This window comes from Perissodus microlepis, chromosome 3 (genome assembly GCF_051167445.1).
Source record: "Perissodus microlepis isolate ML-2025 ecotype Zambia chromosome 3, ASM5116744v1, whole genome shotgun sequence".
NCBI lineage: Eukaryota > Metazoa > Chordata > Actinopteri > Cichliformes > Cichlidae > Perissodus > Perissodus microlepis.
In genome coordinates this window covers 13659252-13685900 of record NC_140463.1, presented here as the reverse complement: position 1 = coordinate 13685900, position 26649 = coordinate 13659252, and the positions used below count along the sequence as shown (strand labels likewise).

At 38.4% G+C, this 26649-nt stretch overlaps 3 protein-coding genes and 1 pseudogene across 3 annotated transcripts; 1 reads left to right on the top strand and 3 right to left on the bottom strand.

Annotated features, from left to right (window-relative positions):
* The first annotated feature begins 319 nt into the window (after nt 1–319).
* LOC146390043 (zinc finger MYM-type protein 1-like) lies at nt 320–2208 on the top strand (annotated as a pseudogene).
* Nucleotides 2209–5494: 3286 nt separating this feature from the next.
* Nucleotides 5495–6391, bottom strand: LOC146390042 (uncharacterized). The gene has a single exon (XM_084920332.1). The coding sequence runs from the start codon at nt 6389–6391 to the stop codon at nt 5495–5497; it is 897 nt and encodes a 298-aa protein (XP_084776458.1).
* Nucleotides 6392–10703: 4312 nt separating this feature from the next.
* LOC146390041 (uncharacterized) lies at nt 10704–11606 on the bottom strand. The gene has a single exon (XM_084920331.1). It carries the CDS (start codon nt 11604–11606, stop codon nt 10704–10706), a length of 903 nt encoding a protein of 300 aa, XP_084776457.1.
* Nucleotides 11607–19378: 7772 nt separating this feature from the next.
* Nucleotides 19379–22315, bottom strand: LOC146390040 (interferon-induced protein 44-like). Its single transcript, XM_084917968.1, has 5 exons — nt 21117–22315; nt 20721–20870; nt 20379–20550; nt 20179–20279; nt 19379–19974 (listed from the first exon to the last, which is right to left on the bottom strand). Exons 1-5 carry the CDS (start codon nt 21369–21371, stop codon nt 19771–19773), a joined length of 882 nt encoding a protein of 293 aa, XP_084774094.1. The 5' UTR covers nt 21372–22315; the 3' UTR covers nt 19379–19770.
* Nucleotides 22316–26649: the final 4334 nt, after the last annotated feature.

The window sequence follows — 26649 nt, the reverse complement described above, 5'->3', positions numbered from 1 at the left end:
GTGCCCACTCTGACCGGCTCTAAAGGGTTAAAAAAAGATGGCCTCAGTCATTCAGGGTTCTGCAATTGGAAGAGGGCTTTAAATGCCTTTAGGGAGCACGAAAAGAGTTCCAGCCATTCGTCTTCTATGATCTGCTGGCACAGCTTTAAGAACACAAAAAACCAAGGTGACGTTGTTGAGCAACTTAGATCAGCAAGCGCAGCAGAGATTTCAGAGAGACGAAAATATCTCCACAGGATCTTAGCTGTAACAAGTTTCCTTGGAAAACAAGGAATACCATTCCGTGGCCACGATGAGCAGGAATCCACCAGTCATAATCAAGGGAACTTCCTTGAGTGCATGAAGCTGCTGAAAACATTTGATCCATTTTTGAAAAATTACAGTCCTGTCTCACATGCTACCTATCTGTCTCATTTTTCACAAAATGAGATGATAACCAGTATTTCACATGAAATAACTGGAAATATAGTTAAAGAGATGAAGGAAGCTAAGATGTACTCTGTTATGGCTGATGAGGCTAGAGATGGGCACACGGAACAGCTTGCAGTGTGTGTACGTTTTGTGTCATGTAAAGGCCATGTCAAAGAATGTTTTCTTGGTCTACGGAAACTAGAAAGGTTTGATGCACAGTGCATTACAGACACTATTGAGGAGCTGTTGCAGTATTACATGCTCAGTGACTTACTTTGTGTTGCTCAATCCTATGATGGGGCATCTGTCATGGGTGGTGTGCAGTCCCGTTTCAGACAGAGACACCCTGAAGCAGTATATGTGCACTGCTATGCACATGAGCTCAACCTTGTCCTTTGCCATACATGCAAGGCTATTCCAGCTGCTTCTGACTTCTTTGGACTTTTGGAAAATGTCTACACATTTTTTGACACCTCCCTGGTAAACCACACAAAGTTTAAGGAACTGCAAAAGGACCTTGGACTTTGCATCTGAGCTTGTTCAGCTCTCTAACACAAGATGGGCCTGCCAAGTAAATTCCATCAAAGCCCTTCTCAACAACATTTCTGCAGTTTTAGCAACTCTCGAAGCCACAAACACTCCTATTGCTAAAGGGATATTGTCCAAGCTGTCAAAACCCAAGACTGTGTACATGTTAATCATGTTCTCACAGCTGCTTGGCATCACTGAAGGCCTGCACCGCTACCTGCAGGGAGAAAGGCTAGACATGGGCAAAGCTGTGGAGTACAAGATGTCGGTAGTTGATACACTAAGTAAACTGCGCACAGAGGCTGCTGCTGAGGAAATATTTGAGAAGGCCATGGACATTTGTGGAAGCTACAACATCCAGATTCCTCAGGGGGCACGACACAAACAGAAAAGACTTGAAGGATTTGTACTTGAGTCCAGCTGTGGTGCAACACCAAATCTCACAAGCTCAGCAGAGTTTAGGTGCGAGATATTCTTTCCTTGTTTGGACCGAATGTTGCAGGAGGTAGCAGACAGATTTTCTGGGGCAGGACAGAAAATAATGGAGGGCATTCAGGCATGCAATCCATCCTCCCCAACATTCCTTTCCGAAGATGCCTTAAAACCCATTGCGGCACACTACCATGTGACGATAAAGCCTGAAGAACTTGTTGTGGCAAAAAACTTCATGAAAAGAAAAATGGAAAAAGAGGACATTTGCGACATCACAACTGCCTTCCACTTGCTTGACAAGGACATGTTCCCAACTCTGAAGGTCATCTTTAGAATTGCACTAACCATTCCTGTCAGTAGCTGCAGCTGTGAGCGCTCTTTTAGTGCCTTGCGTCGTCTCCACATGTGGCTAAGGAGAACCATGGGACAAGAGAGGCTGAATGATTTGGCCATATTATCTATTGAAAAGGAGTACTTGGATAATGTTGACCCTGAAAATGTCATTGATAGGTTTGCAAAACTCAAGCCTCGAAGATACAATCTCATGTTACCACAATAAAGAGGTGTCGTCAATGTAGTGCAGATCTGTGATGATTTTCAGTGCTACTGTCATCTAGTTTTGATTTTGGTTCTTTGTTGGTTAAGTCCTAAAGTAGTCCTGATTTTGAACTGTTATTCTACTGTTTTCATTCCGGATCAGTTCTGGGTGTGGTTGAAATGGGGTTTAGTCCCCGTATCTTGAAACAGCCCTAATTTCGTTCTGCCTTGCTGTTTAAGTAAAAAACTATTTTTAAGCTGCATATGTGATATTTTTTTTCTCATATTAAGTTTTTTTTTTTTTTTAAAGCTTACAACACAGCCTAATAAATCTTCAACTTCACAGCAGGTTTTTTTTGTCATTTCCAACCCCCCCCCCACGCGTATTACCCTTTAGGGCTAAGCCCCCGGTGTATACAATGTCTGGCTCCGCCTCTGTAGCAAGGAGCAGACGGCAGAGTTTCACTCCACCGAGGAAGCATGTGACGTACTACCCGGCTTTCTTTAGACCGCGAAGGCCGGGTCCTCAGGTGGAAGCAGCCTCTGAATTTGGACACCCCCGCTGTTTCCGCGTCGGCCAATAATAACGGTGACATTTAACGTATTTTATCCAATAAATAAACACTGTAAAATGTATTTATCTCCCCCCCAACAACCCTTTTGAATGTCTCCCTAATTCTGAAGTCTCAAGGTTGGCAAGTATAGCTACAACACCTCACTTTTTTGCCACATGTATCCAAACCACGTCTCAGCTGTTTGTGGAGGTAAAATGCGTCCGCACAATTACGCTCAGCCATTGTTGTGAGTGCGCACGCCAAGGGGCTGCGAGTTATTATACAGCCGTATTTCGCACATAACTATGAAAGGCGGAAGAGGAAGTAGTTCCTTTTGTCACGTTTTAGTTAATGGACTCAGGCGCAGACCGGGAATCTTTGCAGAGTTAACAATCAGTTTATTTACACAACGACACCAGGTGATGCTATTTACAACGTGCTGGAGGGAGGGGAGGGGGGTCCAGGGTTCCGGGGTATGTGAGGGGAAAGACGGGAATCAGATGCACTCCAAAGGCTCTCTCTCTTCACTCGTCCACACGGAAACAGGCAGGCAGGGAAAGGTCCGGGGTAGATACTGATAGCTCAACGATCCAGTGACGAGTGACACAGTGCTTGCCGTCTTAAATCGGCCTTGCGATCATCCCGATAGGCAGCAGGTGCGTGGGCCAGGGGCGGGAGCCCATAATGAGCACCGCCCCGGCAGGTGAGAGAGAGAGAGAGAGAGAGAGAGAAAAAAAACATGTTGCCTAATACAGGATCAGCTGGTGAGGCACAGGGACCATGACACCTTTGAATGTAGACAATCCGAATGTTATAGTTTCTTTCCACTGTGTTCCTGTTAATGATAAACTACAAATTTACCCTAAATTACTAAAATATCGATATTTTAATGTGAGAATCGATTCTAGAACATAAATGATTGGTATCGGAGGAATCGATATTTCAGGATCGATCCGCACATCACTACATTTTAGGTCTGCCACGTCCTCTTTTGTCTGTCCACTTGTCCACAATTTTTTTCACATTTCTAAAAACACACTACACATCACGTTAAAATATAACACTACTTTTTGGATCCTTTGGGAATAACCTCGTTGGTGTAACAGTGCTATTTTAAATGGTGTCATCTTTGGTGGTTTTCATAGATTCAGAGGTAAAAAAAAAAAAAGTACCTAGATTGGTTCTTTTGTAAGTTCTATGTTAAGTCTAGACAAATATATCCTGTGAGTTAGGTGCCTTTTTATGCTTGAATGATTCATAGTTGAGTATTAATTGGCTTTTACAAAATAAAACCTAAATTGAAACCGACATATATGAAGAATATATACTTTTGAACAATACTGCACTTTGTTGAATACTAATTTCAAATTAATCAACCTCCTAAAAATTTGATCTCAAAAGCTACTCACCTGAATCTCCATGTAGCTCAGCCAGCTGCTTCCTTTAATGCCAACAAGTGCCGTCTTCAGCACAGCTGAACCAGAAAGAAGAATCCACACACGCTCATCTAACACCCATTACATGATATTCAAAACTGTTGATTAGGTCACTGCTGGTGTTTTGCATATCAGGACTGGACACCTGCCTTACAGTCACAGTTTATCGTGTATATCTTAATATAATATACAGCAATACAATATCATTTAAAACACTGACTGGTCGCATTGTTGTGATTACCTTTGTGACTTAAGAAAAGATTGGTTGTTTTGGACTAGTCAGATTCTCAAAGGCTTGACTCAGATTTTTTCTTTCTGAGTCATCTGGATACTGCAGAGAGGCTGTGGCGTATTTGATATTGACCGGTGTCCTTGCAGAAGCTGTTGTCACCAATTTCTATCTGCTAGTTACTCCACTAACCAGAGCCACTGAACTGGAATTCATGATTGTGTTTTCCATATTTGTGCCTGGTGGAAAAAAAACAAAACATTAAATTGCTTGCTATAATACATCCAACTTTGTGGTACAGAGCCACGAAAAGTTCATGTTGTGCAGTGGGGAAAAGGTTTATTTGGTGGCTTTTTAACAATATTTAGTCTACATCTTAGTGGATCGTCCATTTTTCTGCCTCAGCAGATAGCCCACAATCCAGCCTGTGCTCCAAATATTTTCACATTTGGTTTCAAAACACAAGACGGCAGCAGAAAAGACTAAAGATTTAGAGTCCAGAAACAAATGAGTCATGTATGAGTCATGTGGTGGCCACATTAATCTTTATTACAGTGTATGGCAGCGGTGGGAAGCTCTAGTCATCGAGAGCCGGTATCATGCAGCTTTTAGATATATCCTTGATCCAACACAGCTGATTTAAATGACTAAATTACCTCTTAATTTAGTCTAAATACAGACTAAATACATGTCTTGTATTTCTCCAGAGGCTTGGTAATAAACTAATCATTTGATTCAGGTGTGTTGACCCAGGGTGATATCTAAAATCTGCAGGACACCGGCCCTTGCAGCCTGGAGTTACCCACCCTTGGTTCATGGGTACAGCTAACGTGCAGAATTCAGCGCAGACAGTTCACAGGTAATAATGCTAACTTGCACAACAATCGCATTATATCTGAATGCACAATTATTATTGAGAAGGAATAAAACTCTCTATGAACAGTTAGTTACTAAAGACCTCTGACCAAGTAAACGAACATATTAGTATAGTGCAAGTAATAAATGTAATAGCACTGTTGGGTTTTTGTAAGTACTTTAACTTTATTGTAGGGTATTTAAGTTACAATATAAAGCCTCTTTTCTTTTATCAAACCACCCTAATCCTACACTTACCGATCTACAAATAAAACCACCTTTCAATGCTTAAAATCACTGCATAGTACAAGAATTACATTTATTAACATAAGCAGGCATCCTCTGAGCAAACACGTTACCGCCACGAAATTCATTCCAGTTTTGAAAGTTGAAACCTTAACCATTAATTACTTACCTAATGAGTATACAATCTTTCAGGCTTGTTATAATTCATAAAGTTCTAATACTTTAAAATCTAATCAATCCATAAAACTCTTGATTCCCCTGACTCTCTATCCTGATCCAGCTTTCTTCGCACAACATAGTTTTTTTGCTCTGTGCAGAAACAGCAGAGGAAGAACCAGACTGCTGGGGACAGATAGCAAGTGTGCTCCTTCCCACATCACACATAAAACTTTCATGTCCATCAGTGATAATTGTTCTATGCCAGAACAAATCAGAATGCCAGAAAATTTCAGCAGCAGTGCTCCCATAATGACCACGATCATGTGGAAAGCTCGTTGCTTTGACTGATCAATCCGTTCACTGTTTCGACGCACCTCCCCCGGCCCTCGGCGAATCAGAACATGGAGAACAGACAAACAGCAGAAAATAATGACAAATAAGCTGATACCTGAAAATGCTAGTTGTAGTTTGACTGATTCATCAACAGACTGAATTATCCCGTACCATCCAATGTTCTGCACCCAAACACACACAGTGATGATGTTTCTAATCTTGACCCCGTGTGTTTCCCGTAGACGCATGTAGGTGATGGGGTGAACAACAGCCAGATAGCGCTCCACACAGGTCAACATGTGAAACATAGTCTGTCCAGGAAAACTATTTTCAAATAAGAACCTCCCAGTAGAATTAATTATTATGTTATTGGTAAAATTGCCCACAGTACTGATAACCGATCCGAAAACAATAAACAGCTCCACAATAATCATGTTGTATGTAAAAAAGTCAGAGTGGCTCATTGTCGTCCCTGCAGGTGCATTGTGCCGATGCCTCCAACGCTGAAAGCCCGTGTAGAATATGAAGATGTAGAGTGGAAAGAGGAAGAAGGTGTTTGTGATGGTGAAACTGGTGAAAAGGGCCGTGCCTGCTATGGAACATTCGGGTGAAGTGGAGGAGTTTAAAAGGCCGGAGACATCACTGAGAGCTGAGGAAGAGTTGATGAACATGGTCTGTTGAAGACGCCAAGAATAAATATATTTGATCATTTAATACTTTCCAGCAGTTTCAACGTGCAACACTATATCACTTATTCTGATGATGTTCATGTTTGTAACTGATCCTTACAAAATCATTAATTCTCCTGCAAGAAACACTCAACAATAATATGTTCTTGTCAGTGCTGCGTTTAATTAGTGCCATTTCCTGCAACTTCAAATTTTCACATATATCACCTGGAATGGCCTACCTGATCTGTTAATGGACTTTTGTGCTGATCCCAACCTGTCCATAGTAAACACCGTAAGGGTGTTCATGTGGCACTAGGATACTGTAGACTGCACAAAGCAGGGGCTGCAGTGTGCTCGGTAAGCCTGCAGGGCTCTGGACATAGCGGACAGGTGCTGGCAAGCCAAGCACAGTGTAGTTCTGGCAAAACTGAAACAAACACGAAATGTTTTGCACCAAAGGAACCTGCGGTAGCACTCAAATGCAGAGGAAGATGCTAACCATCGCACAAAAAGTTGTACTTATGGACATGCTAAAGGAAGGTAGAAGTTACTGTATTTTTCGGACTGTAAGGCACACGGGTTTATTAAGTCCATTAAGCGAAACAAAACAGTCAGATAAGTCAAACTTTACTCAACTCATTCTTCTTGCTTCCTCTACTTTCAAACCACTGATTCATTAATGTTGAATTCTCTCACACCTGCTCTATTCTCATGTTCTGGACCTGAAAACAGGGTTTAATCTTTGGTTTCATTCTATAACACTGGATTATTTTTTCTACGAAGGTTTGAACTTTGAGAGTGTTTAAACACGAGACAAAAGTGTGAAAATGTTCAAGCCTGTCTGAGAAAAGTGTATAAAGTGTGTCGTGAGGGGTTCTACAGCCTTAAAACATCTATAATAATTGTAAAAAATACATTAAAGTTGGCTACTTTGCAGATTTCACCTATCGCTGGTTATTTTTAGAACCTAACTCCCACCTTAAACTAAGGACCACTGTATTTATTGCAACATGGTATGGAAAAAAATAAAAATAAAATTGTAAGTATTAATAACTATCAAGATTAAAAGGGTGATTGTGGCTCAAGAGTTGGGTGTTCGTCTTGTAATCGGAAGGTTGCCGGTTCGAGCCCTGGCCGATGGCGCGATATGGCAGCCTCGCCTCTGTCAGTCTGCCCCAGGGCAGCTGTGGCTACAACTGTAGCTTGCCTCCACCAGTGTATGAATGTGAGAGTGAATGAATAGTGCTATTGTAAAGTGCTTTGAGGGGTCCCGAAAAGCGCTATATAAATGCAATCCATTATTATTGTTTTAAATTACCGAACCATAAAATGTCTCTGAAAGTGTAAGAGTATTGCCAGAAGTCTCCAATAGATTAAGAACCTGAAACTTCTTTTTTTTTTTGCCTGTCCCGTTTGGTTCTTTTGCCATCAGAAATATTGTCTAAAGGCAAAGAAAGATGCCCAACGGATTTACTTTACCAAATGGAAAAAAGAAAAAAAGAACCTGAAACTATTCTGAAGAAATCACAAACGGTCAAAATTTAAACATGTTGTAATTACCCAAGCAAAATTCCATCACTGGTGCAAGCCTTAGGTTTTAGCTAATATCCACATTGTATTTAAAGTGTTTTTATCTTCTCAAAATGTTTCCCTTTTTGAAAAGTTACAAAGTTTTCAGTTTTTAAAAATTTGCCTTTAGCATTTTTCCTTGAAACAAAACCTGTTTGCAGCTGTATGTGGGTTCCTACATCGTAATGTATTAGAAATATTACATGCTTTAAAAGAGTCAAACCTTATTTGTATTCTTCTTGTTTCTTCTTAATAAATGAAGACGTGTCACTTTGCTGCTTGTTCGGAGTGTCTCAATTAACCTATCAGAACACATGTTGATGGATAGTTATGTGAGGAAGACGTAAAATAAATAAAAGAGCTAGTTTTTTGCACGTTTCAAAACCACTAATGGCCCGTAATTTCAATCTGCCACATACTGTTTTATGACTTAGCACCTCCAGGTATTGAGCAGTCTGAGTATAGCACAAAATCTCTTAATCTCTCTAAACTCCAGATCCAACATTTAGAGTATGCACTGCATACTTTATAGTACCACTGAACGTTGTAGGGTTTAATTTTGTTTTGTTACTTTACTTTTTGAGCTGCACGTCTCTTTTGGATTTGCCTTTCCTTGAGTTTGAGTTATAATCAGGACCAAACATTAACTTTGTCCCAGCATATTTAATCCATATATAAATAAATGAGATTAGCAGTTTATTAAAAACTGCCCAGTGACTTTATTTTTCATGTGAGTATTTACAGGAGCTGAATTTCCTTAAATCAGAAAACAATCTTACTCGACAGCTCCGTTCTCCTTCCTTTGAGGCACTCAGACTCAGGGATGTTGTCATTATTGGCATTTAGCTAGATATACAGGAGGAGTGAGTGCGAACCCTTTAGATCTTACAAAAGCCTGGAGAATTATAAATGTAGAACATTAAGTCCGGCTCCTTACAAAAAATGATTAAAGCTAAAATATAAAGAAATGAGGGATGGTTAAAGACTTATACAGTACCTTATCAAATAATATTTTCTAATTATAAAATGCTGTCACTCACCTGAGTCCTGTTGTCCGTCAGCGGGGAGCTCCATTTAATACCAACAAGTGTTGTTATTAGTGCAGCTGAGCCAGAAATAATAATCCACATGCATTCATCTAACATCAAGTACATATTATTCAAAACTAACCATTATGACATGGCTGTTGTTTTGCATATTAGGACTGGACTCCTGGCTTACAGTCACCCAAACAGTTTATCTTCTATTTCTTAATAGATTACACAGTAATACAGTATTATTCTAACTACTGACCAGGCACATTCATGTGATTAGCTTTGTGACTAAAAAAAAGATTGGTATCTTTGGACTAAACATATTTTCAGAGGCTTAGTTCAGATTTTCTTTTGTAAATAATTCATCTGGATACTCAGAGAGGGTGTGGTCTATTTGACACTGACAAGTGTTACAGCACAACTAGCTCTCTGCTGGTGAACTTTAAGTAACTGGAGTCACTGAGCTTGAACTCAGGACTGTGATTTTGCACATTTTGAAAAAAATTAATTGAATTATGTAACAAATGATATGTCTTACAGTGTGGTACAGATCCTTCAAGACATTCATTCTATAGTTCCGGTGGGCAAAAATTTTATTTGATGGCTTTTAACAATATTTAGTCTACATCTGAGTGGATCGTCCATTTTTCTGGATCAGCAGATAGCCCAGACTCCAGCCTGTGCTCCAAATATTTTCACATTTGGTTTCAAAATACAAGATGGCAGCAAAAAAGAGTCCAGAAACAAATTAGTCATGTCATCCCTCTTTATTACAGTGTATGAGTACAGCTAACATCTGCAGAGTTCAGCACAGACAGTGACTGTTTACAAGTAAAAATGATAACCTGCACAACTACTACTGAGAAGGAACAAGTCTCTCTACATACAGTTAGTTAAGACTAGAAATCATCTCTGACCAAGTATATAAAAATTAGTAGTAAATGTAGCAAAAGTAATAAATGTAATAGCACTGCTGGGGTTTGTATATACTCTAAGTCTGTATTATTGTACTTTCCTTATAATTTAAAGAGCTTTATGGCAATGGTTGTTGTGATTTGACCGATATAAATACAATTGAAATCACACAAGTAGATAAACATCTAATTTCAGAGTTAAGATAGCTTTTAGCTTTCAGCTCTCACTTACTTGCTTTTTGTCTCTTACCTTGAATTGGAAGTAAAAATTGTGTTGCTTTGCTTTGACAAGACAAATTGACCCTGACAGCACTTAACAGCATTTTAGTTGTTAAATTTTAGCTGGCATGAATTACAAGGCAATAATGCATGGCTTTTTGTTTCATATATCCACAGTTAATGTGATAGTGTGATATAGCAGCACAAACAAGACCAAGGAAGTATTTAGCTGATATTTCAAATCTTCAGTTAAACTACCCTAATCTTACTGACAGTGACTGATCAACAAATAAAACACCCCCTTCTATGTTTAACAACTCTATAAAGTGCAAAAATTCTATTTACGAACATAAACCAGGATCCTCTGAGCAGACACATTACCAATGTGAAATCACAACTTTCTGTTTTGAAAGTTGAAACCTAAACCCTTAATTAGTTACTCAATGAGTATACAAACTCATAATCTCATAACTTGTCATAACTCATAAGGTTTCAATATTTTAAAATCCCACCACTCCATTATCTTTTCAACATCCATAAACGCTTGAGTCCTCTGACTCTCTATCCTGATCCAGTTTACTTCACACAACATAGTTTTTTTCCTCTGTGCAGAAACAGCAGAGGAAGAACCAGACTGCTGGGGACAGATAGCAAGATTACTACATTCCACACAACACATAAATCTGTCTTTTCCACCAATGATAACTGGTCTGCGATGGAACAAATTAGGATGCTAGCAAATTTCAGCAGCAGTGCTCCCATTATGACCACGATCATGTGGAAAGCTCGTTGCTTTGCCTGATCAATCTGTTCACTGTTTCGACGCACCTCCCCCGGCCCTGAGCGAAACAAAACATGGAGAACAGATAAACAGCAGAAAATAATGACAAATAAGCAGACACCTGAATATGATAGTAGTAGCAGTACTTTCACTGAATCCTTAGCAGACCATAGCATCCCGTACCATCCAACATTCTGCACCCAAACACACACAGTGCTGATTTTTCTAATCTCGACCCCGTGTGTTTCCCGCAGACGCATGTAGGTGATGGGGTGAACAACAGCCAGATAGCGCTCCACACAGGTCAACATGTGAAACATAGTCTGTCCAGGAAAACTATTTTCAAACAAGTGCCCCCCAGTAGACTTGATTATCATCCTATTGGTAAAAGTGCCCACAGTACAGAGAAGTGTTCCAAAAACAACAAACAGCTCCACAATAATCATGTTGTATGTGAAAAAGTCAGAGTGGCTCATTGTCGTCCCTGCAGGTGCATTGTGCCGATGCCTCCAACGCTGAAAGCCCGTGTAGAATATGAAGATGTAGAGTGGAAAGAGGAAGAAGGTGTTTGTGATGGTGAAACTGGTGAAAATGACATAACCGACTACGGGACATTCGAATGATCTGGAGGAGTTAAAGTTTAAATAGCTGGAGACTGAGACAGGATCACTGAGAGCTGAGGAAGAGTTGTTGAACATGGTCTGTTGAAGACAGTAAAAATAAATATATTTAATAATTTAATACTTTTCAGGAGTTTCAACATGCACTATATCACTTACACTGATGATGTTCTTGTTTGTAACTGATCCTTTCAAATTATTCATTCTGCAAAAAAGCCTCATCAATACTACGTTCTTGTCAGTGCTTCATGCTGACAATTTCCCTTCACTGGCTGTACATTTTAGAATCCTTTTGAAAAATTTTCTTTTGTTTGTTTTTAAATCTCTAAATGGCCTCAACACGAGTGATGTGTTGAGGAATTTTCTTTGTCTATGAGTTTGGTCAGAGCATATAAGACAGCACCCACGCCCATCTTCAGAGACTACTTTGGTGTTTGACCAGAGTGTTTCTCCATATTGCAATATGTTATTAAACCCACTGCAAAAGACACTCACCAAGTGTTTGCAGTTCATTTTAAAACTTCACAGCCCAATTTACCAGAAAAGCAAAATGAAATTCATGGGGATTGGATTCCCAAGGCTTCCACCCCTGAGTGCCACAGTCAAAGGGCAATGAGACCTGGAGAAGCTGATCAGGAGGAATGGTCTGCCAGAACTGAAACTGAGTGTTTTTCTGTTATTGAACTTCTGTGCCGATTCCATAACAAACATCATAAGGGTGTTAATGTGGCACTAGGACACCGTAGGCTGCACAGAGCTGTGGTGCCGTTGTGATTGGTTTCTTTTGTCAGATGGTGGTGACAAAAGCCAAAAGGAGTGCTCCTGGGCTTGGTCAGCTTGTAGGACTCTGGAGATAGCTAACAGGTACTGGCAGGCCAACTGGAGAGTGGCTCTGGCCATAACTGAAGCCAACAATTGAATGAAGTCATGGAAGAAGACTTTTGGTCAGCCTTGAAGCAATTCTAGTAAATTTTCAGCTATTGTGAAATATAAAGGTCAAAGAATATATTGGTGAATTCTTTAATAAAGTTATGTGTGTGTCCAAATGCTATATTTACTGACACATACTTTGGACTTTTTTAAAAATACAAATCATCGGTCTTATAGAATTTCACAGGCTTTAAGTTACCATACCATCAAATGTCTCTGTAGCTATGAGAGCATTACCAGAACTCTCCAATGGTTTGGGAACTTGACAATTTTTGAATATAATATAACAAAGCAAATACTAAGCTAATTTGAAGAAATCATGAATGGTCAATAGTTAAAAATGGTATAATTACAGAAGCAAAATTGCTCATCATTGGCATAAGTTAAGAGACATTTCTTTAAATATAAGAATTACAATCATATTAATAACAATGAAGAAATTAGTCGGTATAATTAAGCATTTAACATCCATCAGGTCATGGCAACTCAAGTTATGGCTAATCTTAGGCTTTGGTTTTAGCTGAAGTCCACACTTTCTTGTAGAAACTGTTACTTTCTGAAAATGTTTCCCTTTTAAAACAGTAAAACATTCTTGTTTTTTTAGTCAAACCTTGTGTGTATTTTCCTTATTTCTCCTTAGTAAAGGAGGACGTGTCACTGTGCTTTTTGTCCAGACTGTCTCAAGCTAGTGTCTCATTAGAACACATGTTGATGAATAGTTGTGTGAGGAATATATGTAAAATAAATGAAAGAGCGAGTCCTTTGCATGTTTCAAAACCACTAATGACCCCTAATTTTAATCTGTCACATACTGTTTTATGATTTAGCACCTCCAGGTGTGGAGCAGTCTGTGTTTAACACAAAATCTCATAATGGTGCAAACTGCAGATCCAACATTTAAAGTATGCAATGCATGCATGTTGTACAATATGTTTTAAGCTGCAGGTTTATTATGTGCCTGTTTTTTTTTTATGCTGGTGGTCTCTTACTTTAAGAAAAAGGTTTCCTAGACTTTGAGTTTTACTAACATTAGTTTTATCCCAGCATATTTATCCATAATTAATTCAATCAGATAACTAGTTTATTACACACTAACAAGTCAATTTATTTTTCCTGCATCTATAGAAGCTAAATGTCCAGAAAATAATCTTGCTCGACTGCTCCGTTCTCCTTCCTTTCAGGTGCTCAGACTCAGGGATGTGTAGTTAGATACACAGGAGGAATGAGTGTAAACCCTTTATTACAGAAGTTCTGTAATAACAAAAGTGTGTCCCTTTGCAAAAGGGGTTTGATAAAGGTGATATTACTCACCTGACTTTATTTTATTTGTCAGGTACAAGAAATAGTCAGAAATAAATGAAAAAGCCACCAGTGTCTAAATAAAAAAAAACTTTGAAAGACTTTCCAAAACCCTTGAAGTGTTTGGAGAACTATAAATGTAAAACATTCAGTCTGACGACGTAAAAGAAGAAAGCTGAAATATAAAGAACGAGGGATGGTTCAACTCATATTCTGCAGTACTGTGTTGAATAATAATTACTAATTATAGACTGACTAAGATTATCTTTTTAAAGTAAAAATAATATAATCAAACTCATAAAGACTTTATTTAAAAATGCTGTCACTCACCTTTGTCCTCTTCCTTTAAAGCCAACGAGTGTTATCGGTGCAGCTAAGCCACAGATAATAATCCACATGCACTCATTTAACATCAAGCACATATTATTTAAAACTATCCACTAAGTACAGCTGACGTTTTGCATATTAGGCTTGGACATCTACATTACAGTCAGTCACACAGTTTACCTACAAGTCACATTGTTGTGATGTTATATTTTCATGACTTAAAGAAAGAGATTGTAAGGAGCACGAGTCAGCTGATTTTAAGAGGCTCACATAGAAACTTATTTCAGGTCTTTATTTCTAACTGATTCATTTAGATACTCCACAGAGCTTTTTCTTTGTGTTACTGTGCTTTGACATTAAATATTGCCCACTTCAGTTTTTACTACTTACCCTTCAAAGGTTTAAAAGTCTGTGCCGTGCAAGAATTACATTTATTAACATAAGGTGGGATTGTCTGAGGAGACACATAACCAACATGAAATTCATTCCAGTTTTGACAGTTGAAATCATAAGCATTCGTATACAAAAGTCTTCTAGACTTGTGATAATTCATAAAATTTTAATAGTTTAAATCCAACCACTCAATTTTTCCACATCCCTAAAGTCCTGATTCCTCTAATTCTCTATCTTGATTCAGGATGCAAAACATAACATTTTTTTTGTTCTTTGCAGAAACAGCAGAGGAAGAACCAGACTGCTGGGGACAGATAGCAAGTTTGCTACTTCCCACATCACACATAAAACTTTCATGTCCATCAGTCATAATTGTTCTATGCCAGAACAAATGAGCAGCAGTGCTCCCATTATGACCACGATCATGTGGAAAGCTCGTTGCTTTGCCTGATCAATCCGTTCATTGTTTCGATGCACCTCCCCCGGCCCTCGGCGAATCAGAACATGGAGAACAGACAAACAGCAGAAAATAATGACAACTAAGCTGACACCTGAAAATGCTAGTTGTAGTTTGATTGATTCATCAACAGACTGAATTATCCCGTACCATCCAATGTTCTGCACCCAAACACACACAGTGATGATGTTTCTTATCTTGACCCCGTGTGTTTCCCGTTGACGCATGTAGGTGATGGGGTGAACAACAGCCAGATAGCGCTCCACACAGGTCAGCATGTGAAACATAGTCTGTCCAGGAAAACTATTTTCAAATAAGTACCTCCCAGTAGAATTAATTATTATGCTATTGGTAAAAGTAAAAGTAAAAACGGTGGGGAGTCCCAGATTTAAACCTAGTGGGAGTGTCCCCCCACCTTTTGACCTTAGAACTGAAGAAGCTTCTCGGATGAGAGGTGAAACATCTTCAAGCAACTTAAAGAAGTCCAGACGCTTTTCTTTGCAAGCTCCTTTGACTTATATGATAGCTGTTGCCCAGTAAAGAAATATAGCAAAAAACAAAAATATGCAGCATGTGCATGGATCACAAAAGGATTACAAAATGTATGTAAAAAGAAAAATACCTTATATAGAGAATTTAAAAGAACAGAAGTACAGAAGCTGAAAATTAATACAAGAAATATAAAAATAAATTAACTAGTATTTTGAGGTCATGTTAAAAGGAATATTATGAGAAATTATTAAATATGAATAAAAATAACATTAAAGGGATTTGGAAAACATTAAATACCATCATTAAAAATGGTTCTAGGCAGTTAAATTATCCTTCGTATTTCACTAATAATGATAGAAATATTAGTAACATGAGTGATGTGGTTAATGAGTTCAATAAATTCTTTGTAAGTGTTGGGCCACACTTGGCTGATACAGTTCCTGATATAACAAATTCTGCAGAGAATGAAACTAAACTCATTGACTGTAATCCTCATTCAATGTTTTTAACAGTGGTAGAAGAAAAGGAAATCATTGATATTGTTGGGAAATCACAAACAAAGAAATTCTACAGACTTTGATGACATTGATATGGAAATCGTTAAGAAAGTGATCGATGGCATCTCTAAACCCTTAACATACATTTGCAATTTGTCTCTACAAACTGGTGCATTCCCAACACAAATGAAAACAGCTAAAGTAATACCACTGTTTAAAAATGGAGCTAGACACCAATTCACAAATTACAGGCCTGTTTCTCTACTTTCACAATTTTCAAAAATACTGGTAAAAGTTTTCATTAATAGACTTGACAAATTTATAGATAAACATAAAATAATAATGGACAGTCAGTATGGTTTCAGACCAAATAGATCAACATCTATGGCATTAATGGAACTAATTGAAAATATAACCAACAGTATAAATCAAAGACAATGCACAGTTGGTGTTTTCATTGACCTAAAAAAAAGCTTTGGACACAATTAATCATGAAATATTACTTGATAAACTGGAGTACTATGGCATTAGAGGAGTGGTGCTAGAGTGGGTAAGAAGTTATTTGAGAGACAGGCAACAATTTGTGAAGATTGGTGAATATCAATCAGAGTGCTTGGACATTGTTTGTGGATTTCCACAGGGGTCAGTATTGGGACCAAAGCTGTTTATCCTCTACATCAATGATATATGTAAAACATCTGATATATTACAGTTTATTTTATTTGCAGATGATACAAATATTTTTTGTGCTGGAGAGAATTCACAGCAGCTTTTGGAAATTGTCACACAAGAAATGATTAAACTGAAAACATGGTTTGACAGAAACAAGTTATCACTAAATTTGAAAAAAACAAACAAACTATATTTATGTTATTTGGAAATTGTAAAAAAAGATGCTGGAGCAAAATTGTTAATAAATAATGTTGAAGTAGAGCAAGTTTCTGATACAAAATTTCTGGGTGTGATAATAGATAACAAAATCTGCTGGAAACCTCACATAAAGCATATACAAGAAAAACTGTCAAGAAGCATCTCTATACTGAGTAAAGCTAAACATTTTTTGCCTTCCAAATCACTCCGGGTACTTTACTGTTCACTTATATTGCCATATTTGGAATACTGTGTGGAAATCTGGGGAAATACATACAAAACTTCACTTCAACCATCATGTAAAATTCAGAAAAAAGCAATCAGGATGATTACTAATGCAGGATTTAGAGACCATACTAACATCATGTTCTTGAAATTAAAAATTCTGAAGTTTATGGATCTTATAAAATATAAAACTGCAAAAATTATGTACAAGGCCAGATACAATATGTTACCTGGAAATGTACAGAAGATGTTTTTTGACAGAGAAGGGGACTATGAATTGAGGGGAAAATTAAATCTGAAGACTCTTAAAGCACGGACAAAGGATAAAACCTTTTGTGTTACTATTTGTGGGGTAAAACTGTGGAACAGTTTTATTGTGGAACTACAGCAATGTTCAAGCATTAGTCAGTTCATAAAGATGTTTTGAAAACTGCTTTTGGAAGAATATGAAACTGATAAAGTTGATCACCCATTGTATATATAACTATGCTAAATTGTATCTAAATTATATCTATCACTGTAGCTATGTTTATACATGTCTTCCTTGTTTATTGTGTGGGGTAAGTGATGATGGGAATTAGGGGTAACAATGAATAGTGGGATTCAATAGAATGTTAAGCATGGTGTAGGGATTAATAAGTATGATATATTTCTTCCTACTCCATTTCAGACTTAAAAATTGTCATTTCATGTCATTTAGACTGTTTTATTTTATTTAGTCTGAGCACATACGTGTGTGTATTTATATATATATTATTCGTATTTGTAAATGCAAGTGTGTGTACTTGTGTATATATTGTTTTTTCTGTATATGTCTGAAATAAAGATACAATAACAAATTGGCACGCTCCCCTTATCCTTCAGATGCCCATTCTGTTGTCCACCATCTCCTGTCGATGCACTCTAGGAAGCCCAGAGGCACAGCTCTCTGCGGGTCGTCAGCTGGAGGCGTTCTCCACTCCTCACTGATCCTCTTGTCGCCTCTGTTATAGCCTTAGTCTCTTCTTCCATCACTTCACCTCATTCCACCAGTAATTTAAACAATGACACCTCCCCAGAAAACCCTCTTTTGCCACATGGTCCTTGCCATGTGTCAGCTTCACACAATTAGACATACACAAGAAAGTTGCACATTCTCTCTTAAAGATTCGCAGGGCTTGTCCCTCAGAGCAGCTTTACTCCAAGCCTGCAATCCTGTCATAAGAAAAACATTAGCCAGTGATTTTCACGTTAAAGTTGTTCAACTCCCAGCTCCGCTTGGAGCCTGTATCCTAGAAGATGTTTAAGGTAAATCAAACTTCACAATTGCAAACAACTGTAGATCATAAAGTATTCAGCACTACAGAGACAAGCATTATATGCAGTTTCTTTTTTTCTTTTTTCAAGTCATTCAACCAACTACTATTGCTATAATTTGCCGCAAATCATGTATCATCCCATGCGTTTATTCCAAAAATACTGTAATCAGTGACTTTCCTTAATTTATGTCACTTACTCATTTCATCACTATGAGCTTAATAGTAGTCAGATAATGAGCCCAATATTAAAAATGTCCTTTAATCACTGCACGTGTGCTCTAATGTCACTTGTCTGTCCGTGCTGAATCCTTCACAAGCGAGAGAGAAAAGCAACACATTAGCCTTGGAGTGTCGTGGAGGTCAGGCCTGGATCAACAGATCCTAGAGGTGCTGCTGTAAATCATGTGGTCAATCCTCCTTTTCTGTGAAAGGAGTGATACTGATTTTAACACAGCATGTGTTTCACATTGAATACATAGGCTCACAGTAATCAACATTTTCCCAACAGCATGGTTTAATTGCATCACCAACACATAGCCTGTAAACATGGTTTCCTTCATACAAAAATTGTAGTTAAAGGTTAGATCTGTAGGGCCCACATTCTCATGTGAGGGACTGAGGGACTAGTTAAGCGGCAAAAAACGTACGGAAGAAACTAGAAAAAGAAAAATAAAGAATAAAGAGAAACAGGATCTCAACAGTGTGAATGCCTGTGAGGCATTCACACAACTATGTGCTGGAAGGAGGTGAAGAAACTGAAAATTATGGTGAAAACAGTTGAAGCAGAATTTTTTGCTGAAAAGAGGTGAAAAGCCAAAAATTCTGCTGAAAATGGGTAAAGATACTGATATTTGTACTGAAAAGAGTTGAAACAAAGTTGAACTGTGTTTCCATGAGCCAGATTCGAGCCCAGGCCCTAGTCTCAAGGCGGCCTGGGTTCAATATCTGATGCCTGTGAGGCATTCACACAATAATGAGAAACAGGATCACAATAGTAGAAACAGGAACTCAATAGTGTGGATGCCCACTGCATCCACACAATAATAGTCAACAAAGCGCAAGAGTATCAAAAACCAATCCATAATGCAAAAATAAACCAAAACATTAGAAACTCAAAATGCTGGGTCGAATCAACCCCCAGAACCGTAACATTTTTAGCTTTTGATCAACAGGTTACAGGCATATATTAGTGATCCTTACTGCAGTTACCATTTTGACTGTACAATAAATAACAAAAAGTACATTTATTGATTTTCTTAAGATAAACAACTTGAAGTTTATTTGGATTTAATTTGAGAAAGAAAAAAGTCACAGAAAATAAGAACAAGATAAAATTCAGTAGGTTAAAGTTTCTGATGAAAGTAACTTTTTGTGTGACTATGATTGCTATGACTACTATGACTATGATTGCAGCAATAGCAAAGCAAAATCACCTGAAGAGTAACTGAACATTTTCATTTTCTGTCCCCCTCACACATTGGTGACAGGTCACGATTATTCTGGTCATTCAGGTAGTCCTCTCCATAGTCAATGATCTTTTTCAGTATACTCAGTATCAGTGAATCCACACCGTCATCTGTCTCGATTTCTTTGTGGTAGTTCTTCACAAGGAAGATGCAGTTCAGTGGAAATCCCAGGTTCACGTTCACTGTTTCCATCTAAGTTAAACAATATTAATTTTTTAAAAACTGAAACTATATTGTTGCACTAGTGATATAATTATAAATTACTTATTGAATTATTTGTACTGATTCCAGCTGAGGTTTCTGTACAAATGTACTGAAATGTACAGCTGAATTATAGATGTTACATTCATGTGTAAACTGTCTACAAACTCATGAAAGTTACTTCTTTGAACATACCAGCTTTTTCAAGTGCTTGCTCCTGTAGGCGTTCTTTATGTCTTTTTTGACTTCAGGACAAGCTTCATCAATTTTTGTCAGAATGGCTATTTGTGGGATCTCTGCCAATACAGAAACCAATGCAATCATTTTATCTCATGTTTTTCTAGTATATGAAATTGTGACATCATATATGCTCGTAGAACAACATCTGCTCTCACGTTTGTCACGAGCTGCTGCTCTGATATCGTTCATCTTTCTCCAAGTGGCATCATCAATTAAGCTCACTGTGTTAGCACAAATGACAAAAACCAGAATGTGGACTTTGTCATCGAAAGTGGAGGAGCCTCTGTAGTTAGGATCCGTTTCAGGCAAGGGGCATTTGGGATTGAACTGGAAAAAAATGCAAGAGCAAAATGACTGAAAACAGAAGAACTGTTGCAGTTAGGATCTGATTCATGCAAGAGAGATGTGGGTTTGAACTGGGAAAAAAAAGCAAAATCAATCATCAACAATTTCTGTATCACAGACTGTGTACAAGCATCTGAAAGAAAACATCATACCCTGTAATCTTCTTTGACATGTCCACTGATGGCAAGTTTGATGTCTTCCACATGAATTCCTTGGTCACTGGACTGAAGCCCCATGGTGTCATTGAAGACAAAAGGGTAAAAGGTGTCTGGATTTCCTTTCTGAATTTTATATGTCCTATACTATAAATAAAAAAATATATAGTGTTGTTATATCAGTGCCAGATATTAAAGAACCTAAACAATTTGGTATTTGCAGAATAGTTTACACTATAGTTGCACCTACTATCCTACTTTTCTAGTTCAATTTCTACAAAGCAGTTACCGCTGCAGTGCCCTCCTGTAGTCCTAGAAAGCCTTGTAGGAAATGTGTTTTTTGTAACCCTCTAACAGTGACTATGATAAGAATAGATACATCCTCATACATACTGCAATGGTGAAACTTTCGGAGGCATTTGCTGCCAAAGCTCGAACTGTGGTTTTGCCTCTTAAAGTACTGTCGACAGAGTTGATGAAGCTGGACTTTCCAGCAGCTGGTGGTCCATAAAGCAGAATTCTGAGATGGCCAACATCTTTGTGAGGCTTGTAATCTCTGACAAGCTGCAGGTCTCGCTCTCTTTCACTGTTCAATAAGAAAATTAAATATGATTGAGTATGCACATAAAGTTTATACAACAGTGGCATGAACGCACACAAAATAACACAATAAGCAAACAAAACACTTGAAGGGTGTACTAACAAGCCAGACTGACATAGTCAGCTTTGCATTGGCTGGCTTAATAATACTAAAAACCAGAGTCACACAAATGTAGCTTCATGATGGTGGTTATCACTTTCTGCCTGAGTGTGCATTGTTATCTTAAGGTAAGGTAATTTAACTGTAAAAGCAAAAGATCAGATTTCAACTTTGATAAGACAGCAGGGAGGATTATGGGCATGGCAGCTCCTATAAACACTCAAGAACTACTAGAACAGACCATCGTTAAACAGGCAGATGGCATTTTAACAGACCATCTTTAATGCATCTTTAAACTCTCCCAGTTTTTCAAAGTGTAGTAGTAAACGACCTGTTTCAATGTCATTGACAAAGTGTTCTAGCTTGATTCAAACGCAAACACTGCTTGTTGAAGGGATAAGACTGTATTTCCAACGCCTTGCATTTTCACATGTTCAGTCATGTCCACAAGATAGTAGAACTTAAGGCGCCTCTCAGTGTTAGGTAACTCATGATCCTCAACATTTTTCATTTCAAGAAAAGTCCGGATTTCGCTCAGACAAGAGGTGAAACAGCTGAGCACTTGACAACCAATGCACATTGCTGTGCAGAAGAACACCAAGATAATTATTCCCAACTTTATTCAGCAGTGTTTTAAACTGGCGTTCATTTAAAGCTCGGGCACCAATAAAGTTGACCACCCGAATGACCAGCGACATCACCTCACCAAGCTGCTTGCCACACGTCTGAGAAAAAGTGCCTCCTCAGGATGGCTCTCTTTTCATGTTCACGAAGAAGTGCTACGAATCCTCTCTTTTTCCCCACCATGCACAGAGCACCATCAGTACAGACCAAAATACATTTACTCATCGGTAATTCTTTTCTTTGGTGAGCTCAGTGAAAGACTTGAATAAATCCTTTATCCAAAATTTATGAACTTATTAAAGCAGAGCTGCAAACAAACAAGTAAATCATCACAAATATGTAAGCCATAAACATGTTACATTAAAAAAAAAAACTGCTTACCCAACATAGATTTGATAATTTTCCTAAAGAAGCTCATGTTTTTTGCATCGACTATCTGTGAATAAAACAGGTAGTTGGGAATATATACCAGGATATTGGACTATATATATTGGACTATATACCAATTGCGTTTAATCATTGTTTTTCCTACCGTATTGAAATGATAAGACAAAGTTAGCATACCTGAATATCCAATTGTGTCGTAAAGGTAGTGGTTCTCTGGTGTTGCCTCCACTGAAGTAGACTGAGTATGACTCTTTTTTTATATAAACATGCTTTCAGTTTTAGGGCATGTGACTTGTAGGAATTTCCTCCTAACTTGTCCATACTAGTCGGTTATAGCTTCTTTGTTTGTATGTATCTATCATGATCTGTGTGCAGAGGAATGGAAGACCTGAATGCAGGGTGTACCCCACCTTCCTATGACAACATGTGTCATTAAAGGTAATAATAATAATAATAATACTAACATTTCCATTAGCTCGTGCTCCCGACGCAGGGGAAACTAATTCTGTCAGGGATACCTACCTTGGCAGTAGTGCAGGTGAAGCCAAAGCAAGATATGCTTCATCATATTTTCTAGTATTTGGCTTGGAAGGAAGTTTTGCATTTGTGTGGGAGGCCAATCAATAGTGATGTGCAGATCGATATTGAAATATCGATTCCTCCGATACCAGTCATTTATGTTCTAGAATTGATTCTCACATTAAAAAAATTATATTTTAGTAATTTAGGGTAAATTTGTATTTTATCATAAAAAAGGAACACAATGGAAAGAAACTATATCATTTGGATTGTCTACATTGGAAGGAACTACTTCCTCTTCCACCTTTCATAGTCATTAGTGATGTGTTGTTAGCTAACAAAACGGCTCTTAGAGACGGATATTTGAAGTGAACGACGTGAGCCGGCTCCTTATTTGGAGTCGTGGGTTTTTTTCCCCCTTTCTCTCACCCTCTCTCTCGCACTCTTTTTCTGCTTCACTCCGCACGCAAGCCTTGTGCTTTGTGCTGGGAAGAGGGGGAGGGGCGGTAGTTACACTCGCAGTAGCACAGGAATAGGGGTGGGTTTTTATAATCTATTTAAAATTGATTCTGGCTTGGATAACGTGAAATCGATTCATTAAAATCCTGAATCGATTTTTTAATATAAATTTATTTTGCCCGAAATGCCAGAATCTCAGGTGAAACCTCACAAAATTTCAACAACCACCAAACAGCTAAAACAGTAAATGAGAGCAGGTATACGGATTCTGCACAAAGACCTAAACACAAAGCGCGACCCGCGGATCAGGATCAGTGAGATGTCGCCTTTCTCACCTGACGGCACGGACACGGTCGGGGCTGAAAGCCGACAGCTCGCTGATTCCGAAGTTTCGGCGGGTCCACGCTTTGTGTTTACACCCTTTTTGTGCTGATTCTAAAGCTGTTAGTTTGATCTCTCTCCAAACAATATTGACCGAACCAGAAGCAAAGAAGATCCAAACTACGCTTCACATAAACATCGTCATAAATTCCCTCTGACTTTTGCTGTTTTGCTTCCACCAAGATAAAATCACACTTCATGCAGAGCTCTCTCTCTCTCTGTACTTCAAGAACAGTTTCCAGTCCAAAAATCTGTTTTCTTCATTATTCGCTTGCTTGTTACGCACAAGTCTACCGTTGTTTACAGCGCTGTCGTTTTTGGAAAACCTAATTTCTGCCGTTCAATACTGAACAAATTTAAACTTTTTAAAATTATGCAAAATGCAAAACGCTTAGCCGTGTCTCTAATAAAACCGCTGTAACGTCAGAGGTAACGTTCATATGTTGATTAATGGTTTTCTTTCGTTTTTGATCTACTGCAGAATATTTTTTATAAAATCCCAGGCCAGGAAAATCACCTTCATGTTTTTCTGTGTTTTATCTTCAGCTACTTTGACACAAAGGCATCTGCTGTGACGCTCACACCTTTGATAGTCTTGCGTGTGTCAGCTTCCTTTTTATAGATACAAAAATATGTAAATGTACTGATCTGAATTATAATATTTCTGGCTGTCAAAATTTCCCAGATTCAAATCGAATCGAATCGAATCGTGGATCGAATCGATTCTAGAAATCAGTGACGATACCCAGCCCTACACAGGAACAGAGCGGGAGGGAGAGACAGAGAAAGAGAGCCAGAGACAACAACAGATTCTTCAGGGCCAAGAAAGACACGGCTCACAGTGGTCTTTTACTTTAAAAATGATCTTTAATTAACATATCCTGGATATGGAGACCTTAGCACACAACACACAACCCAAGGATGTGAAGCACAAACGGAAGCCCAGGTATTTATATACTTGCTCTCTAGTGTGCATCAAACAGCCTAGTTGGTTTCATTTTCACTTCATTCTAGCTGCAAAAGCATGCAGTTTCCTGTCAGCCCTTTTTGGCACAGAGTGTACTCAGAGTTAGGCCTTTCTCATATGAAGCAATATATTCAGCATATAAACATTTAAGATGATACATTTAAACCTCAACAATAGCAATCATCAACAGCTATTTTAAGTTAAGATAAAGGATTCAGAAAGTTTATTCATGCAGGCCCATATGACAGAGAATGTGCATCTTCTTGTTGTTTTCATATTTTTAATTTATATTTAATTGTGTTGTGTTTTGCAGTGTTTTGTGTTGTTTCACTTTAAATTTGTTTAAAAGGAAAAAGCTAAAAATTGAAATAGTTAAAAGTTGAAATGTAAATAGTTGGTTTTTGTATTATGATTTATTTATTACATTTTATGTGGAGTGAATAAATAAAAGTATATTTACGGTGGCACCAAGAGACAAAGCATGTACAAACTACAAAGCACGTACAAACGACAACAGAAGTGCTCTAGGATGCTAGGCGCAGTGTTGAGCTTTTGTTACCTAGTGGCTACACAAGTCAGGAAGTACCAACGACCGGATTTGGTGTGTGGTAGTAACAGGTAAATGAACATTTTTTTAAAATTATTTGAATATATATGAGTGCTTGTGTATAAATACACAAACAATACACATATGCTTTCAATTGTGTAATTTAACTGATCTAGGTAGCTCTGTTTTGGAGTTTGTACATGCTTTGACTCTAGGGGCCACCACATATATAAATATAAACACTTTTTTTTCATTAGTAACTCTTTTTGTGCATAATTCTATATTATTGTTAATAATAAATTAATTAAGCAACAAAACAAGCTGAAAGAGCCGGCTCTTTTTGGAGAACCGGAAATCCCATCACTAATAGTCATGTGCGAAAACGGCTGTATAAATGTACCGCAGCACCTGGCGTGCACACTCACAACAATGGCTGAGCGTGAATGGAGTCATGTGCGGACGTTCTTTACCTCCACAAACAGTCGAGACGTGGTTTGCGATACATGTGGCAAGAAAGTGAGGTATTGTGGCAACACCACTAACCCTAGTCAAACACACTAGGGTTAGTGTGTTTGACACAGAATATGACGAGCGTATGTTGAGGTGAACTGAAGAGAGGAGTGGTCAGGTGCTGCTAGGGCGAGACTGTCACGGGTTGTTCTGAGGATCCACTCGCAGGACTCCGGAGTAGCGTTTTAACAAAGACGATTTTATTTACAGATCTTCACCAAGTGTATTTACAGACAGTGCGGGGATAGCACAGGGCTCCAGGGAAAACAGGGGAATCACACACGCGCTCAGTCCAACCTCTCTCTCACCGCTAGCAACCAGTCACTCATTCCACACTCCACACAGGGAAACACGGGGACGGGTCCGGGGAATTAGAGTCTTCACAAAAATCCAGCGTTGAACAGCTGACCTCCTCCCTCTAAAATACCAGTTGGTCTGATGAGGCCCAGGTGTTCCAAATCCAGGAAGGCGTGGGCCGAGGGCGTGAACCCACCATGAGTTCTGCCCTGGCAAAACAGGGGGGGAGAGGGAGCGAGGGGGAGATAGAGGGAGAGAGGGGGAGAGAGATAAGAAAAGGAGAGGTAGGAGTGGGGAGATTCTGATCAGCGCCTTGCCGATCCTGCAGGTCGTGACAGAGACAGACGTCTCTCACGGAGTCCTTTAGTGCTGCAAGCAGGCAAGGTGTTCAAATAGCGCACAACTTCAGTTTTTTTATTTCTATATGATAAATTCTGCATTATTAAGTGATAAGAAAAAGTAAACTGACGTCCTGTAATCATTATGATGCTATAATTTGAGATACAATAAAAGATACAATAAATAAAATACGTTT